Source organism: Siphateles boraxobius, unplaced genomic scaffold (genome assembly GCF_051911475.1).
Source record: "Siphateles boraxobius isolate OS27281-9 unplaced genomic scaffold, OSU_SipBor_1 22, whole genome shotgun sequence".
Classification (NCBI taxonomy): Eukaryota; Metazoa; Chordata; class Actinopteri; order Cypriniformes; family Leuciscidae; genus Siphateles; species Siphateles boraxobius.
This window is the reverse complement of record NW_027508833.1, coordinates 18,700,421-18,720,570: the sequence shown is the minus strand read 5'-3', so window position 1 is coordinate 18,720,570 and position 20,150 is coordinate 18,700,421. Positions and strand designations below refer to the sequence as shown.

The 20,150-nt window shown below is 38.0% G+C and overlaps 1 protein-coding gene across 3 annotated transcripts in view; it reads left to right on the top strand.

Annotated features, from left to right (window-relative positions):
- The window catches only part of mipol1 (mirror-image polydactyly 1), a 103,920-nt gene extending 85,417 nt beyond the window's left edge, over positions 1-18,503 (top strand). For all 3 annotated transcript variants that reach the window (XM_077238952.1, XM_077238951.1, XM_077238950.1), the window contains 2 exons: positions 10,623-10,805; positions 17,957-18,503. In XM_077238952.1, the coding sequence (XP_077095067.1) occupies positions 10,623-10,805; positions 17,957-18,023 (250 nt within the window). In that variant the 3' untranslated portion in view covers positions 18,024-18,503. The remainder of the gene's footprint in view (positions 1-10,622; positions 10,806-17,956) is intronic.
- The last annotated feature ends 1,647 nt before the right edge of the window (positions 18,504-20,150 follow it).

Below are 20,150 nucleotides of genomic sequence, written 5' to 3'. Positions count from 1 at the left end.
TAAAGCAGTTCTGCAATGTGTTCATGTTTATACTCATGTATGACCTCAATGGACTGAACAAAAGAAATGAACTGGAGAATATTTCCATGTCAAAGAAGGCAGCGCCTAAGATCCACATAAATCTATTACATCATCACCATAGTCCAATGGTTGTATGAATGTGTTCACCAGCCAGAGCAAAGGAACTTAGTTTTGGCCTGATTTTGTTCAAAATTATGTCATACCTGTGTGTTCTTTCTGTACGTTCACACCGCCGCCGGCGAGAGCGGCAAAATTCGCTCTCGACGCCCTGCCAGCGACGCCGTGGAAAGATTCGTGGACTGATGCTCTGACGTAGATCGAACGCGTGGTCTTTTTTACAACTGTATTTAAAGGGGCCACAAAGCAAACAAGCATGTCGATCGTTATTTTTGCAGAAATTTGATCGATGGAAAAAACTTAACAATTATAGTGACATGTTTGCTAATAAAATAAACAAATTAAAAGCCATTTGTGTGGTGTGGCTTTTGTGTTCATGGTTAAGTGCTATTATAATTTGCATTCCCGCTGAAAAACAAGCGTTCTAGCGCGGAAATATTGCCTATAAATAGTGTTGCGCGCCTTATCAAATTAAAATGATCAACCTCCTCAATTTTGCTTGGGAACTAAGTGGTCGGAACCAAAGTTTACAGGACTGCGTTCTCTGGACTCCTCTCAAACGGAGCACCTCTATATTCCGTTTGGTTGCCGCCGGTTGCCGCCGAACCGCGTCATTGCTTATTACCATAAAGTTGACCTGACTTCAACTCTCCTCGCCGCTCTCGCCGTCCAAGACGCGCCGCGCCGCTCTCGCCGGAGCTCGCCGCCGGCTCTCATTGACAATGAATGACTTCCGGCCACTTTGACGCTCTCGCCGGCGGCGTTGTGAACGCACAGTAAGATTTTGCTTGAGGTATATTAGGGCCTTAAAGGGGTCCTATTATGTCCTTTTACAAAGTCTTTATTATTTTTTTTTGGTGTACTAGAATATGGTTTCGTGCTTGATTGTTCAAAAAAAGCATTATTTTTCAAATATTTTACTTGTTTATTATTTTATAAATTTATATATAAATTTATTTATTTTATTTAACAGAGTTACCTCTCTCCCCAGTCAGGTCGTTTTCGATTAAGCCCCTCCTTCCGAAATACAAAATGTGCTGTGATTGGTTGAGTGCTGTGACTGACTGGCCCAGTGTGTTGTGATTGGGAGTGCTTAGCGCGTGTTCGGGAAATGTCACGCCCCTTCATAACCGCGAGCTCTACTCGGTCTGAATCGGGCTCGAAATGTTTTGAAATTGACACCATTGTTAATTAACATTTACATCTATGACAATGTAAAGGAACAAGAGGATTTTGCTGAACGGATTTCAAGCACGGACTTCGTAACCACGGATTTCACAGGACGTGTCAGAGTGGTATGTTTTTTTTGTTGTAATTAATTTTCGTATAGATACGATGTCATCCACCATTTAATCATATTTGTTGGAATACTATGGTAATACAAACAGTAATCGATCATAAAATCATGGATCATTTTCTTATGGGGCGGTGAACAGTCTTACAAAATCAAGAGCTTACAAAAGCTAAAGTAAACACTACATCACTACTGTAATGTTAGTTAGCAGGCTAGCAGAGGCAAAGCTTTACCCTGTGTTTACATCATAGCATAGCAACTACATAAAGCTTATAATTGGAATTGTTAATAGAAAACACAACTACAAGTAAAAAGACAAACTTACAAATTGTGATCATAAACAACAGATTGTCCCCGCAAAATGGGAATGGATACCTCTTCCAGGAGAAGCTTTTGTGCGTATAGCCTGCATTGCACTCTTTTCTGGAAGCTGTTCTCTGTAAAAAGTGCAGCTCACAGACAAACGAGGTGAGGTTGAGGTTAAACTATTCAGGAACAGTGTTAAAAATACATTTTAAACTCTCTATGTTCATCAGCCTTAGGACAAACTTTTTCCGGGGTGTGAAAAAACAGCGACGACAACAACTCTTCCTCTCCTCTAGAGCAGCCCAACATTGCCTCAGACCCTTTGTTGTGTGTTCCCGGGGGCAGGGTTTATGTACATTTTAGGTTTGTGATGTCACCAACCCAGGAAGAAGCTCGTTGTAGTCCCTACCAGCCATTTGTTTTAGTCCTTAAAAAACAATTTCTGTTAAAGAAAATATCTCTGTTTGCATTGAACTTTGAGTGCCATAATTGCAGATGTTGTTTATGCTCAAACAACAACATTACACACTAACTAAAGTTAAAAAAAAGTTAAATCATAGCATGCATCATGCATTTAGTCTGATCACCGTCCAGTTTTATAACAGATTATGTACATTTGAAACTGGCTTTTATGTGTTTAGTTTGCTTTGTCCAGGGAAAAATAAATTGCTCGGGTTGAGTGCAGTGAGTCATTAGATTACCGCAAACTCATGTTCTCAAGGATTGGAGCGTTCGTGAAGTTATGATCTCGAGCCATGTCTCCTGCAGACGCTGTCAGAGGTCTGTCCACATTGAGATCCTCGTAGCTGTTTTGCTAGAGCTTAAAAGTCTCCAGAGGTACCGACCGCAAATGTTTCAGCATCACCTAACATCTGATTGTTTTGGCCTGCGAGTTGAACTCTATGCTTATTTAAGGTTTTATTCAAAATGATAGTCGGTGTCTTAAATAACCAAATCAAACTGTTCCCAGTGGTCGTGATGGACTACCGCAGACCCGCCCTCCCCGGTTCTTGTCTTGCTGCCATAGGACTTGTTTGCTTTACTTGGGGTTTATCTGCCAGTGAGGACGGCTTTGATAGATGATATGGAGTAAATACATTTGGCTCATAAACTGGTCGTGCTGGTTAAGTGAGCTGCGTCCGGTTTCACCGAGACGTATATCCGTGTGTATCAAGGACTTCCATTTGCATTCATCACATCTTATTAATCCCCTCCGCATCTCATTGTGCATGATTTCATGTTTGTGTTTCACTCCAAAAGGGTTTTACCACCTGATCGTGCCATAGGAGCACTTTCGGTAACAATTTAAAATAAGGTTCAGTTTGTTAAGTATGTCTTTTAGTTTATTACAGCATTTGGTAACACTGTAGTTTAGGTCAAATTTTCACTGTTAACTAGTTGCTTATTAGCAGCATGCATTTTTACTAGGATATTGGTGGTTTATTAGTACTTATAAAACACATATTATTGCCTTATTCTGCATGACCATATTCTATATGCCTTAATCCAACCCACTCCCTAAACTTAAAACTACCTTACTATGAATAAGCAGTAAATAAGAGATTGAGGCAAAACATTTTGTTAAAAATTGGTGAGAATCTGAAGTGACCCAGCATTTATTAATTTAAGTTAATGTTTATAAATTGTTAAAAATGTACTAATACATTTTTTTTAATTCAATAAATTAACATTAGTCAACGTTTTATGGACAGACATAAATTACCACTGAGCAATGGTAGAATACTGTTCAAAGGCTGCATTTATTTGATGAAAAACACAGTAAAACAGTAATATTATTTAAAAAAAATACCATTTTAATACATATTCAAGAAAATTATCAATGTTGTGCCACTTAATATTTGTGTGGAAAATGGATTAGTTTAGGAATAGAAAGTTCAAAAGAAACATTAACTTAATGGAAATCTTTGTAATGTTATAAATGTCTTTACTGTCACTTTTTATCCATTTACTGTACCCTTTCTTACCGGACACAAAATTAATAAAAACTGTAACAGTATTGTTCATTGCTAATTCATGATACCTAATGCATTGACTAATATTAACAAATTGAACCAGAAAGGGTTACCAAATGTTTTACGGCCCTTTTAACTATTCTCTAGTTCTTTAGAAATTATCCTGATACTAACTTGCTTATCTGAATTATCGTTAATGTTCTGAGGAACTTTTTAATCTCCGCATAATCATATATACCTATTTTGGTGTGTAAATGGAGCTCAGCTGACTCAGTTTGGTACTTCACGCCCAAACTCACTTACTCTGAGAAGAGTTCTCACTCTTGTAGTCTTTTTTTTTTTTGTCTGTCCCAGCAGGAGGAGGAGAAGGAACACATTGTATTTCCCCAGACAATCTGCATTGTGTGAGCGTCAGGGTGTCCAGCGCTGGTCCGCAGCCCCTGCCAATGTGGTTTCAGCGCTGAACCTTTAAAAGGAGAATCCTCCAGGCCCAACAAAGGCCAGAGTATGACTGCGTGTGTTTGCTCTCAGGATTGCCCGACCGCCTCCATTGTGTCTTTTAGGATAACAGACAGTCTATGTCACATGAAAGGGCTGTGAACAGATGAGAGAGAGAATCGGGTGGTAGAAAAAATGCCTGCAGTGTGAACCTCTGGCTCTGATAGAGCCTGCTCCGAATAGTGCAACGCTCCCCTCTGATGAAGAAAAACACTTAGGCAATTTTGTTCACTTGGGGTGGGTTGTTTTAATAGGTTATCATTGGCCGACCGGTGAAGGAGAGGTTAGACTGTGAGTTTAAGGTGCTTTGTTTGAGCGTCAGCCAGGAAGGAGGCAGCGCTGGATAGACATGTATTAACACCCCATACGACCCAACTCCCCAGTGATCACTCATTATCACACATGCTAACAGATCAACCTGTCAACAGCTCAATAGTCATTAGTAAATACAGCGTACACATACATGAGCTCTCTTTTTTCAATACTTTTTCTCTACACTGCAAGCCAAAGAGCTCGATCAGTTTATTTTTTCTTTGTGAATAGGCAAATGAATTATCCTTGTACTTTGATATGTTCAGCAAAACATCAACACATTTCATTATATCATTTATTATGATATCATATTTTAATATTTTATGAAGTTAGAAGAAATCCATAAATAAATCTTACTATGGATTTGCATTACAAGAACATTACCTCCTATTGTTGATGCTAATATGTATTACATTATATACTTTTATATGGTCATATATAATAAAATAGATTTTATAGATTGTTTTTTTAGATTATCATTATAGATTTGAAATATTTATTACAAAATTATATATGTATATTTCAGCATCATTACCCCAGTCTTCAGTGCCACATGATCCTTCAGAAATCATTCTAATATGCTGATTTGCTGCCAAAAATCTTTTTTTAAATTATCTGTTGAAAACAGTTAATATTAACTACTTAATGTTTTTGTGGAAACGGTAATTTAAAAAAAAATCAGGATGTTCAAAAGAACAGCATTTATTTGAAATAGAAGTTAATGTCTTTACTGTCATTTTGATCAATTTAATGCTTCATTACAGAACGAAAGTATTCATATATGTATAAACAGATTTGAGCCAGTCTATTGCGGAGTCTCTCTCTCTCATTTTGGTATTTTATATTTATGTTTATTATTAACTTTATTTATGAGGTAAAATAGCAGCAAATTGTCTGATCTTTACAGAGATTTCTAATCATTCATTTCTCAGCGAACTGATTATTTTTCAGTGGCCTTTATTTCCATTCTTCTTATGTTTCCCCCTTTTCATTCAAACCCCGCCCATTGGGCTGAAATTACTTATTTCTGAGAAATCCTTGGATGTTGATAACACCAGTAGTTATGCCACATTGCTAGATGAAAACTTTGAATTTATGTGATATTTATAACGCCTGTGGCATTAACAGACTTTATCCCCAAAACAGAGCAAACTGCGTCCACTGCATTAGCCGTCTTTGCCGTTCTGTGCAGCAAAATACATTTTGTAGATTGCGTGGAACCCCTCCCGGCAAACAGTGGCTCCTTTATCCAAACGCACAGCAGCGTTCCTGCCCAGGCTCAGCGCAAGAAATTGAAAAAATGAAAGAGGGCAAAAAATTCATTAGCGAGTGATCAAAACTTTGTTGTTTTTTTTTGTTCACCATTGGGTGTGGTTTCATATTTCTGTTTTTTATTGAGGGAACGAGAGGTGTAGAAACTACCATGGCTTTATCAGCAGCTGTCAGCATGAGTGATTGGTGTGAGGAATGGTTAAAAGTGGGATGTGGACGCTAGTTAGTTTATATCCACCACAGGTTGCCATAGACACCTGTCTGTCCCAGTCTTGGCTGCGGTCTCTATGTACTTTTTTTTGCCTGTAGATAAGTACTCTCTATTAAAAGGGTATTTTACATTTCCCATCTGATAGCATTTTGTGGCTGTGTTAATGTTTAACTGGCCTGTAGAGTTAGAGGGCAGGTTCGTTGGGATCCCTCCCATGGGATCAGGTATCTTACGGTTCTGGTTAATGTTTAACAAATTGCTTGGATTGCCTGTCGGGTGGCCTTTATAACTAGAGAAACATAACCATGTTAAACGAGTAGCATACTGTATGTTTGGTTGAATACATTGAATTATAAGTATTTATTTTATTAGTGGTTCTTGCTAAGTCCCTATTACTTTTGCTTATACAGTACACTGTAAAAAAAAACTATGTTTTACAAGAAAATACGATTTAAGTCTTTCTACTTCAAAATTTCATGTTTCGTGTAATTCAATGTTTCTTGCCATTTCTTTGTAATTAATTGTGATTTAAAATTTTAAAAAGTTACTAGCAATTTCTAAATGAAACTTTTTCCACACCCTTTTTAGTGTACTTAAGATAAGTGAGTTAAACAAACCCCTAATCTTGTGAATGAAACTTATTCATACTGATTTTCTCCTGGTGGACAATAAAACAACTGAAGAAAAAAAAAAAACATTGACTTATATTGAAGGTGTGACAATTTCAAGTAACGTGAGTTACGTAATCCGATTACTTTTTTCAAGTTACGAATAAAGTAACATGTTACTTTTAAATTTACAGCAAAATATCTGAGTTACCTTTTCAAATAAGTAATGCAAGTTCATTACTTCTCATTCATTAACTTACACCTCTCCTGTCCCCATGTTGAGAGAAATCGAGTGGAAGTGCAGAGCCATTGTGTGCCGTGTGAACATGATGGTTATTGTAGTTCTAGACTAAATGTAAACATGTATTTACTCATCTCACTTGCACAAAAACAGATTCAGTGTTGCTCAAAATGAATAAAAACAGTAAAATGAAAACTCAGAATATTATGCAAACATGCAATAATTAAATTTGTTCAATAACACAAATATATTTTATGTATTTAATCTCACTTTATTAACCAATGTCTTTGCTGCTGAACTTCGATGATTCAATTCAACTATATACAATAAGCAAAAATGACTTTTTGATAAACATCACATTTTTGTTTTTTTATTTGTTAAATATGTTTTATGAAGTAAGAGTGTTGAACTTTCTTCTCCTGTGTCATTTTACTTTTAGTGTAAAAGGACCTTAACATTTGCATTTAAATTTTTTTTTTTCATTAGAAAACAAACAAGCAAGCCCAGCTCAGGTGAGAAAAAGTAACGCAAAAGAAAAATAGCGCATTACTTTCCATAAAAAGTAACTAGTTTCTTAGTTACTTTTTAGGCAATAACTCAATATTGTAATGCATTACTTATAAAAGTAACTTTAACCAACACTGAATATAACCGTAAAATCCATGTAGTATCGTCAAACATTATTTCGCACATCCATCACAGCTTCTATTTAGATAACTGTGTACTAGACAGGTTGAGTTTATGTGCACTGTAAAAAAAAAAAGTACAATCAACTTGGATGTTTAAAGAGGCTGTATGTAAGTTTTCAACTGAACTAATGCATAAAAATACAACAATATCTTTACAGATATTTAGGAAAAGATGCTAGTTTCTCTAAAAACCAATGCTACAGCCAGTTATGTTACTTTGAAATGAGCGTTCCGTGTCGGAATATCTGTTTTTCTTTTAATCTGTGCGATACCGCATGTTTCCAGTTTACCCATTAGTATTTCGCCACCACAGGTTGCCAGTTGGCGGAATATTGCACAGCATATTGCAGCCATGGAAGCCAGCGAACAAACCCGATCTAAAAAGTCTCCGCACCGATCTAAAAATCTGTCTATGAACGGGAGCATATTAAAACGCGATATCAACTTACAAGTCTCCTCGCATTCCATTGTCAATTGTGCTCGTTCCTGTTTTGCGTGTCCTCAATCTGGCAACCCGCGTGAGCATCGAGTCTGAGCAGGAGGGGGCGGGGGAAACAACTCTTTTCAATATTTTGAATTTGCACTGCAGTACCCAATTCAACCACTAGCTTAAATTACATTAAACTGACTTAAAATTAATTGAATCTTGTATAACATTGCGTAACTTATTTTTGATGAGTTACAGCAATGTAAAAACACGTTGTCATTACTTATTGATCATAAAATGTTTTACAGTGTTGCTATTTATGGAACTCCGTCACATTAGGATCTCAGTTCCTCTGAGCAGAACATACTGTACGACATATATCCAACTATAATGATTCTCATAAATTGGGGGCCAGGATGGAAAGCCGTGTAACGGAGAAGCGGCTGTGTGTCTGAAGTGGTAGCCGGGCTTAGATAAGATAATCCATAGTGTGGCAATGCTTCTCTGCCCTTGTTTGTCACTGTCATTGGACCTTTGTACCCAATATGTTTGCATTTAATTAAACAAAGCACACAACTTTACATCACTTTCTCGACCATCAATATCGCATCAGAATTGATTACCTCAACAAAAAAAAAAGAAAGAAGGAAGGAAGATCCTGACATGGAAGAACTAATTAGCAAAACTGAATGAGTAATATGACTGTAGGGCAACAGCACACACACACACACACACAAAAGACAAAAGCTACTGGCAATCAATCATGATGTCTCTGTCATTAGACACATGGAAGCATGTGAGTCAGACAGACGTTTTGTATTGTCGGCTAATCGGGGCATTGTACCAAATGCATTGTTTCCCTAGCTAAAATGAATGCCTACTTAATATCGCTGTGGTTTTCTGTATGTCTGTGGTCGCAGGTGAGCGCTGTGTACCTGTCTGCATTATAACAGCCATTCATCTTGTTTCTGCTTGAATGAAAAGAGGAGCAGGTGTCATCATTATTTAGAGCTGATATTGATATCCCCATGCTCTCTGTGTCATATTAAAGCATATTATTCCTCTGCAGTTTGTTGACAGCTGTTTTTAAGCACAGAAAATTATATCTGTCTTGCGGCTTGTTGAGGAGAGGTGAAATTACTTTTCGTTTGACGGACAATTGAATCTTTTAGATGTACAGTAAGTAAGTACATAGCACCCGAGGAAGTTTATAATACCTGGAGAAAGTAGTCTGGTAGCATTTCTATTCATCACAATGGCAATTGTTTGACTGGCGCATGCAGCTCTGAAAGCAAACAACACGCTTGCTGCCATCTTTGCACATTGGCATGAAAGTTCTAGGCTTTTTGTTTTGTTTTTGAGCATAATCACTTGAACCATAAATGCCATGTGTAGATATTGCTGGCAACAATCTACCTTTGTGGTGGAATTGTTTTGCACATGCAAGCACCGTTATGTTTCATTAGAAATATTTATTTCCTCAACTCCTCTTTTCTAAAGAAGTTGATTTGTTTTTGTGTTAGCTCAATGTGACAATTAGTGACATTTCAACATTGAATGATTCATGGGAGCTCAGGGTTTCCTTGGCACAATCTACACTCATGCACGTTAGTTAGACTGATATGTATCTCTCATTCTTGGCCTTCTCCCCTCTGTTTTTATTTTCACCTTCGTTATCTCACGCCTCGTTGAAAAACACCTGTCTGAATTTCACCTCCAGTTGGATGCAGCGCTGTGAGAGCGCTAATATATTCCACTGACATTCCGAGGAATTATTAGCCCCAGATATCGTTTCTTGCGCTGACATTCCATTTGAATATTAGATGTGTCTATTGATATAGAGTTATGATTCCACACCTCCAGGTAAACTGCAAGCATGCACTCTCTTGGTCTGGGTCAAGTTTCATATTTGTGTTAGAAATTTGACCTTTGGCATTTTTCCTCCTGGTTTATGAAACATGAGCCTGATGCTACACCGTCACTCAGCCGTAATACTGTTCTTGTTCTTGTAATTTTGATTATTGTCTTTCCCGAAGAACTATTGAAGTTTGTGATGGACAACAAAGATATGTGGTTTGTTCTTTTTTTATATGGATTAAAATGGATATTACCTGGAAGTAAACAGTCACAAATTCAGTTAATATTAGTTCATATTATTGAATTCATAAACAATCAAACTATTTTGGCCCTGCATTTGTCAGAATGTTTGTTTTGTTGATAAAATGTAGATTAATGATTAAAGATTTTGTTTTGCTGTTTATTGTATAAGTTAAACCTTGGACTATGCATAATCTGTGCACTTGTTCCACTTTTTTCCACTTAGTGCAGGGGAAAATGTGCATAATATATATCGACGGTTAGATGAATATGTAATTATGTGCTGCGTGCTTTCCCTTCAATAACAAAATAAAATAAAAAACTTACATGTAGCCCTTTTAATGTATTTAAAGGGGTGTTATAATGCTTTTTACAAGACAGCTTGAGCAGACTAAAAAAAATGTGCTCGACTGCAACAACTTTTGTTGGGGATGATTTTTTTCAATACTGATATAAAGTGCGCTAACACTTCTTTTAATGATCCAAGTTGATACATCCAATCAATCACTCACTATTTCACTAATTACACTTGTCAAAACTGTTTTTGTGTTTTCAGTGTGCTGCAGCATCAGGCTGATGAGACCTGTCCGGACAGTCCGGTCACCTCAAACCAAAGCCAGAGCCAGATTCAGCCCCTGCTGTACCGTCTGCAGCAACTGACATCAGAGCATCAGAGTGCTCAGACCCAACTGTGTTTGGCCCAGGAGAGAGAGAGGGAGGCCAATGAAAAAGTTCAGAGGTGGGTACAGACATGTGCACTGCTGGTCGCAAGGTTTAGATATATATATATATATATATATATATATATATATATATATATATTAGGGATGCACTGAAATTTCGGCCACCGAAAATATGAACCTCTCAGTGTTCATCATCAGGTTTCACTCTCGATCTAGCCGTTATCACTGCATGGTGTGACGTTCTGCTCAATATTCCTCTATATGTATGTGCGGAGCTCAGTTGCTCCTGGCCCATGCAAACGCTCCACTCATGTATTGCTCATGCTCATTGGAGGAGCAAAGTCCGCTTAAATAACGCGCCAACATGACATTTCTATGTAATTTGTTTTGTTTTGCAGTGACATGAGCCGTGCTGGGCAATGCTGGTAAAATTACACTACCCATTATATATTAAATAGATCTAAAATGAAAGTAAAGACATCATTATTTATATATATATATATATATATATTGTAGCGATGCGGTTGAAACCTGGGAGGAAGCAGGATCCACGTGCAGTAGTATTTATTTAAATAAACTCAAAACTTGACAGACTCAGACTCGGGAACAGGACAGACTCGGGAACAGGACAGACTCGGGAACAGGACAGACTCGGGAACAGGACAGACTCGGGAACAGGACAGACTCGGGAACAGGACTCGGGACAAACAACATACAACATCACAACATTAAGAACTCAAAAAGACTGAACTAGACACTGGGCTTAAATACAAAGGCAAACAAGCTAAACAAGATAACAAGGGGGCGTGGTTAATCAGAGACACCTGAGAAGACTAATAAACAAGAAAAACTACAAAGGACTACAAAACATGGCACAAAACAGGAAACAACAAAAGTCCACACATGAAAAGGGGAACACAAGACAGGAATCATGACATATATTGTTATTATTATTATTATTATTATTATTATTATTATTATTATTATTATTATTATTAAATAGATCTAAAGTGAAAGTAAGGACATTTACAAAAACTGTTCTTTCTATTCATCAAACAATCCTGAAAAAAGTCCACAAAAATATTAAACAGCAAATACTGTTTCTAACATTGATAATAAGGACCATTATTAATTATTGAGCACCAAATCATGTGACACTGAAGACTGTTAAGACTGACTTTTAATTCATTTATTTTAATTTGGGTTCTTAGAAAAGTTAGTTCACTCGTTGACAATTTTGTACTAACCCTTCATTAGTTCCACGTTGTAAACTTGTATGACTTTTTTTCTGTGAAACACAAAAAGAGATGTTATCCAGAATGTTCATGCTGCTCTTTTCCAAAGAGTGTCAGTGAATGAGTACAGAATAGATGCTGTCAAATGACAAAAAAAGCATTACAAAAGTAGTCCATATGACTCGTGCACTATGTCCATAATTCACATGACTCATTTGGACTCATTTTATGATACTTGTATTGATCGTTTTGGTCATTTTTGGAGCTTGACAGTGTCTGTTCCTACTCACTTTCATTCCAATGAAAAGAGCATGAACATTCTTCAAAAATTACAATTTTGCGTTCAATAATTTTCAGGTGAGCTCTTCCTGTTGGGAGATGTTCCTGCACCTGGACGTTCTTAAAGCCTGTTCTCTCTGTCTCCCTAACCTTGGTCTCCTGATCTGTTATATACATTTATAAAAACTGGTTGTCTGGTAGATATTCTCTCTCTCTCTCCCTCTTGTCTCGCTCACATAGGGGGCTCCCCACGTAAAGCAAACACAGGCTGGCCTGCTGATCTATTTACATGATGAATTAACCAAAGGGGGTGGAGATGCTGAGCTGAGGGGGTGCTCAAAACACAGAGAGAACCCCCCACCACCCCATCACAATGAGAGAACTTTAGTGCACTGTTTACACATGCCTCTCTAAAAGGGTTTCCATTTACAGAGGAAAGATCACGCAGCCTCTGCTGCATGACATGAAACTCTAAATCCCACAATGCACTTTGCTTTGATCGGTGCTACTGTCCTTACCTAGACAGCAAGTGTGTGTCAGAGTAGCTTGTTTGTGTACTGACCATGTGGCGTCCACAGTGCAAGCTTCAGATGTGTGAGTCACTACTGTAATCAGCATTTGAGTCCAACTTCTCATTTCACCCCTGTGCAGGGCTACTGGAAGAGACTCTGTGTAGTATTACTGGAAGTTAACAAGTTACCAGTTATGTATTCTGAGAATCAGCATGCTATATTTATTGCTTGAGGCTCTGACTTAGTGCCAAATAATTTCTTAAAGGAATATTCCAAAAAATATCATGCTCTCATCATTTATTCACCCTCATGACTTACTCTCTTCTGTGGAACACAAAAGAAGATATTTTGACTAATGTTGGAATTGAACTGACTTTAATTGCATAGGCAAAAAAAAACATTGAGACATTTTTCTTCTCAGAAGTCAAACAGCTTTTTGAACTACGTGAGAGTGAATAAATGATCAAAAGTTTTGGTGAACTGTCCATTTAAAAGAATACTTCGCCCAAAGACAAAATTCAGTCAATATTTACTCCACCTCACGTCGTTTCAAGCCTATATGTTGTTGTTGTTGTTGTTGAATAGTATATATTATATAGGAAATTATGAAAAGCTCTGTTTTTGTACAAGGGCAGTTTATAATGACCATCGCTGTAAAGCTCCAAAAACAGCATTATTAAAGTAGTCCGAATGACTTGTGCGCCATATTCCAAGACTTCTGAATCTATGCAATGATATATTTTTTGTCTATCTAAGAGCTTGATATCTGTGTACACTCAGAAAATCTTTTTTTTTTTTTTGTGCAAAAATTATATCTGTATCTATATTCTGCCACTGGGGGAGAATCTTTAAAAGGACAACTTTGTACATGATCTACCCTTAAAAGGTGCATATTAGTACTTTAAAGTAGTAATATATACACTATATTGTCAAAAGTTTTGGTAGGACTGCCTTTACATGCACATGAACTTTAATGACATCCCATTCCTGATCCATAGGGTTTTAATATGGAGTTGGCACACCCTTAGCAGCTATAACAGCTTCTCCTCTGGGAAGGCTTTCCTCAAGGTTTAGGAGTGTGTTAATGGGAATTTTTGACCATTCTTCTAGAAGCGCATTTATGAGGTCAGGCACTGATGTTGGACGAGGAGGCCTGGCTTGCAGTCTCCACTCTAATTCATCCCAAAGGTGTTCTATCGGGTTGAGTTCAGGACTCTGTGCAGGCCAGTCAAGTTCCTCCACACCAGACTCGCTCACTTGATGAGACTTTGCTTTGTGCACTGGTGCGCAGTCATGTTGGAACAGGAAGGGGGCTTCCCCAAACTGTTCCCACAAAGTTGGGAGCATGAAATTGTCAAAAATGTCTTGGTATGCTGAAGCATTAAGACTTCCTGGAAATAAGGGGCCAAGCCCAACCCCTGAAAACAACCCTACACCATAATCCCCCCTCCACCAAACTTTACACTTGGCACAATGCAGTCAGGCAAGTACAGTTCTCCTGGCATCCGCCAAACCCAGACTCATCCATCAGATTGCCAGACAGAGAAGCGTGATTCGTCACTCCAGAGAACACGTCTCCACTGCTCTAGAGTCCAGTGGCGGCGTGCTTTACACCACTACATCCGTCGCTTTGCATTGCACTTGGTGATGTAAGAATTGGATGCAGCTGCTCAGCCATGGAAACCCATTCCATGAAGCTCTCTACGCACTGTTGAGCTAATCTAAAGGCCACACGAAGTTTGGAGGTCTGTAGCTATTGACTGCAGAAAGACCTCTGCGCACTGTGCGCCTCAGCATGCGCTGACCCTGTTCTGTGATTTTACGTGGCCTACCACTTCGTGGCTGAGTAGTTGTTGTTCCCAATTGCTCCCACTTTGTTATGCCACAAACAGTTGACCGTGTAATAGAAATAGAAATTTCATGAATGGACTTATTGCAAAGATGGCAACTTATCCTGGTACCACGCTTGAATTCACTGAGCTTCTGAGAGCGACTCATTATTTCACAAATGTTTGTAGAAGCAGTCTTTTATACAACTGTGGCCATGGAGTGATTGGAACATCTGAATTCAATGATTTGGAGGGGTGTCCCAATACTTTTGGCAATAAAGTGTACCTTACGGTACTACTGAACCATTCAGGGGTAAATAAGGTACAACGACATCCCTTTGAGGGTAGTCCCAGTGACAAGCCGTAAAGTTACAATATTTAGTTGAATATGCATTATTAGCTGTATGCAAAAGTATGTGAAGATTATTCAAAAAATATCATTCAAAAGTCCCCCAATAAATAATGGGGTGAGTAAATGTGACAGAATTTGGAACAACTTTTACTACTTTCTTTTTTTACAGTGAGTCCTCGCAATAATGATGTTTAGGGTTGAGGTGACTGCAATTTTTTTCTTATAGAGCAAAGGATAACATGAGTGTGAGCATCTACATGCATACATAACTGGGATTGTCCGCAGTAGGCGAAGGGAACAGCACCGGTCACACCTGACCGCTAGCTGACATTCAGATGGATGCCCTGCACTCTCCAGGCTCCGGGCGGCCTGTGGGAAGCCGCTCTGACGTGGGCCTCGTCGCACGGCTGTGAGAAGAATGCAGGGGTGATGCGATCGGCCTCCAGGGGAGGAGGAAGCCCAGCGCCGGGTCAGAATGTGGCACCTGAGTGCCGTTCCTGCAGGCCCATTGACGGAGGAGCTGAGCTGAATGTCTAATGACCTGCTGAATCAAATTTGGCCATGAGAAGCACACAAAGGACCTTTTCATTGGCCCGACGGCCCACAAATGGGCTGCGGCTTGTGTGTCCCATCACGGTGCAGTCTCGCAGGCTCTTCTGTCTGGCACAGCGAGGGCTGACCCTCCTCAGTGGCCCTTTTTTTTTGTTTGTTTGTGCCATTCTTCCTGTGCAATGCTAAAAATCCATCTATAGTTCGCTGGAGTTATAAGCAAGATCTTTCATGTTAGGGTTTTTGTCAGGCATTGGTCGTGGGATAATTATAGATTACAAACAGGATCTTTTTTTTGCATTGAAACACGGATATGTTGTCGTGCCATACATAAAGCGTGCTGTTGTTTAGAATTTATGCACGGCTGCTGTTTACTCTGTGTTATTTGAGCTGGAATTGTTGGTTTTGCGACTCTGTGAATTCTTAATAGGGATTTGCGCTTTTGCCGGCTCTTCCCTCGCGTGTATGTTTGGGTTTACGGCCACTCTCTGCAAACAGTGTTCACCAAATCCTCCCCAGCCCGCAGGCACACCTTGGAGATCCTGCCACGGAAAAAGGCAGACCTGTTAATTGTGCAAACATGACAGGGAGGCTAATGAATATATTTAAACCGCTAAAAATTTGCACACAAGGGGCAAAGGTGTTTCCGTGCATGTTTATGGAGGCAAGAGAGAGACAGTTTTGTGGTGTCTGTCTGCATGTTTGTGTGTATGTGTGATATGAAGGCTGTTTGCTTGTCTATGTATATATGCTTGTGTGCGTGGCCTGTTCATTTAGCAACAATGACCTTTTATAAATATTAGTCTGTGGTTTTGAACCATCCCCTCCCCCTCATCATTCCCCCTTTCCTTCCAACGTGACGCGTTTCTCTTGGCCACAGAGCCTCTGAGAAATACATATGGTCCTGCGGCTGCTCTTCGATATCTCTGTACGGGAAAACAGGTGGAGACTTCGGCAGGAGTAAGGCTTGGGTCAGACCGCTCCCATATGCTCACTTGATAAGACTGAGAAACCTCACAATATTAGCACTGGGTATGCTAAGCACATCTTATCAGCTCTGATAGAGCTGTTCTGTTTTTAGCGCTCGCTTTGTTGTTGTAAGCCTGCTTGAACTCAATTTTATTGTGAATACCTAGTTTGTTTGTTATTTAAAAATGTTTGGATTTAACAATCCTGAGTTCTCTACAACCTTACTGCTATTGTTGTGCATTATGTTTATTTATATAATTAATTAATTTCATTTTTAACTTCCAAGTCTGGGTTTTAGATCACTGAGTAAGTACTGAAAAAATGGCTCGGAATATTATTGAGAATAGGAAAAAAAAGTGAATGCAGTCACTTATCTAGTTAGTTCATTTATGCTTTGTATAAAATAAAGCAGTCACATTAAAAATTGCATACAGTTTTCATTTTGTCTTTCACCTTTTAGTTCGAGATTTGCTTACATTCAATTTATATTTAATTTATTTTAATCATATATGTGTGTGTGTGTGTGTGTGTGTGTGTGTGTGTGTGTGTGTGTGTGTGTGTGTGTGTGTGTGTGTGTGTGTGTGTGTGTGTGTGTGTGTGTGTGTGTGTGTGTGTGTGTGTGTGTGTGTGTGTGTTGTGTGTGTGTGTGTGTGTGTGTTATTTTTATAATATTCAAGCTAATAATATAATTGTAATCTACTTTTATTTATATAATTTATATTAATAGAAATTGAAAATTATGCACAGTTTTCATTTTGTCTTTCACCTTTAATTTGAGATTTGTTGACATTTAATTTATATTTAATGTATTTTAATCACACATATATACACACACACACACACATGTACTGTATATATGATTTTTTTATATATATTCAAGCTAATAATATATATAAATTAAACAATCTAATTCAAATCATTTTAGGTATTGTAACTGACTTTCAATTTATTTTGTTATATATTTTAAAAGGTCTGATTTCATTGTTTTTTATTTTTATCATCACATCATTTTCCATCTTATCACATCATTTTAAGTAATGTCAGAGATTCAGAAGAGTGTCTTTTTGAAGCAGAACCAGCATTTGTTTGGATGGAGAGAAGCAGGTCTTTTCTCATTCCCCATTATTCATTTGCTCCCAAAGAATCCCTTCACCCATCTAGATCTCCCTCCATTTCCACAGAGTATCTGGGATCATCACCCTCATAAGCACAGGTTTACTCACCCCGACCAATCACATGACACCACACATGGGCTTCTGTTTGCCGGAGTAAAGGCAGGCGGATATTTGGAGGATTTGGGCATTGACACCAGCATGGATGTCTCACCCACTTTAAGAAGTGTCTACATCCATTCTCCGTATCTTTCCGTTCCTCAAAGAGCGCCCTTGTGTGAGAAGAAAACAGCCAAGAGCTGGCCTGCATTTGTCTTCCTCTTCTTTCATTTACACACTTACTCACATATTTCTCCTTTCCCTTTCTCAGGTTGGAGCGGTTGGTGGAGGTGTTACGGAAGAAAGTGGGCACTGGCAGCGTCCGAAAAGTCATCTGACTGACTGGCCGTCGGGCGACCCTAGCAGACGGCCACATCTGGTGACCAGGCTGAAGCGTTTAACTCTGAGCAAACAGCCGAAGCCTGGCCTGGGCAAACACAGGCTGGAGTGGCGTCCTTTCTCTCAGCCCTGTTCTCATTCCAGCCCATGCTCAGAAACGCCATCGTAAATGTTTAACCACATTCTCTCCGCAGTCACCAATGAAACTACTGCTGCCAGTAGTTTTTCTACTAATCCAAAGGTTTTCTTTCTTCTCCTTTCGGTCGATTTTTACTTACAGTGTGACGTTAAGTCTGGTTAAACAAGGGAAATTTGATTGGACAATTACTTTTGTGAGGTACTGACACTTCTTTTTTCTCCATATGAAGCCAGCTATTTTTGGACCAAGCTGGGATTTTTATTTTATTTTATTGAATTTGTTTATAGACTATAGATATTTGAATTTTTTTCCTAAATTAATAAAGGGAGTTAAAACAACAGTATACTGTGTATCAATCAACACAATCAGTATTTATGAACATGAAAAGCTTGTTCAGTGTTGTTTGATGATACATTTATTTTGTCCGTATCAATTAGATATTGAAAATAGAAAGTATCAAATAGATCCATCAAATTATTACAAATAATCAAATCAAATTGTGCAGTCCACTTATAGAGAATATCGTTTATTTGTTTAATTGGTTTACATGACCCCAAAATGTTTTTTTATTCTTTAATTGAATTCATTTGAAACAAGTCTTTTTGATGACAAATATATATATATATATATATATATATATATATATATATATATATATATATATATATATAGGTGTTTTTTTCTTATTAAAATGATTTCAAAACAACAAAAACATGTTTGTCTAAACATAACTATCAAACCTGTAAATAATGCTTTTTAATTCAAGTTGAATATCTTAAATATTTGGAATTATTATTTAATTCCAATACTTCTTAATATGTTCTTAAATGTATGTTGTTTATTGTTAAAACCATTTAAATTCATAACCTGAATATTTAGTTAAAAAAAAACACAAAAATATTTTTCTGAAGAACAAAATCAGATATACAGTATATTGTGGGAATGACAGATCTGTTTATTAAAAAAAATATTTACTAAAATACCTATATAAAATACTTTTTTTTTTTACTCTGATGATTCTTTGAATTCTTTGATGTGAGTCCCTTTGCATGCTGATAATTTACACACATAAAATGGGCTAAAGAGATCTGTCGACCTTTACCAACAACTAGATACCCCAAACAATTATATAAGCATGGTTTATGTTGTCTTTCCCTGTCCGTCCTTCAGCAGAGCTGTTCTTCAGCCTGATCGATTATGTAATCAGAAATATGTTAGATGCAGCGGTGAATAAAGAAAAGGCTGTTTAGGCCAGACGTGCCGCTGAGTGTCCCTCCCCTCAAATAAACGCAGACACCAGGACAAGCTTGTCGATTTTCCTCCTATAGGTTACCGTGGAGATGGCACAACCTGGGTGTCCCCACACATCCCTATGGGCAACACTTGCCCTTTGATGGTGCAACTTTTTTTTTCCTCGAGACGAAAACTTTTGTTTTGAGATGTGCATTCTTAAATGATTTGTTTGAGGTGTGCGTGTTTTAAGTGACTTGTTTGATATGTGGCTGTGGAGCCTCGAGTCTGTGTTTATTGTGGCATGTGGAGTGAAATGCCCCATTACCACCCCCCAAATTCAGTGTGCGTGATCATCGACTTACAAAAAAACTTTTATACGCTTTAATTAAAACCGTGTTTCGGCTGCACATATTGAATGACCCTCAGAGAAAAGCACCACTGATCCGGTTGCTATAACGACACCAACTATTTCAAGATCTCTCTTTTTCTCTGTGTGCTTCTCTCCTTCTCATAGTTGTTTATTTATACAAATATAGTTAGTTATTTTTTCCCAGGTTCTAATCGAGCTGATAAATGTGTGTTGGTTTTGATGTTAAAATGATGCATTATTGAATCGGATAACCATCAAATTGACTGAGATACATAACTTTAAATCTATATGTGTGGCTAATAATAGGCTACACTGCAAAAAAAATATTTTTGGTTTAACTTAAAATAGTAGCCTAAATAACATGGATGTCTTAATTTTGTGTTC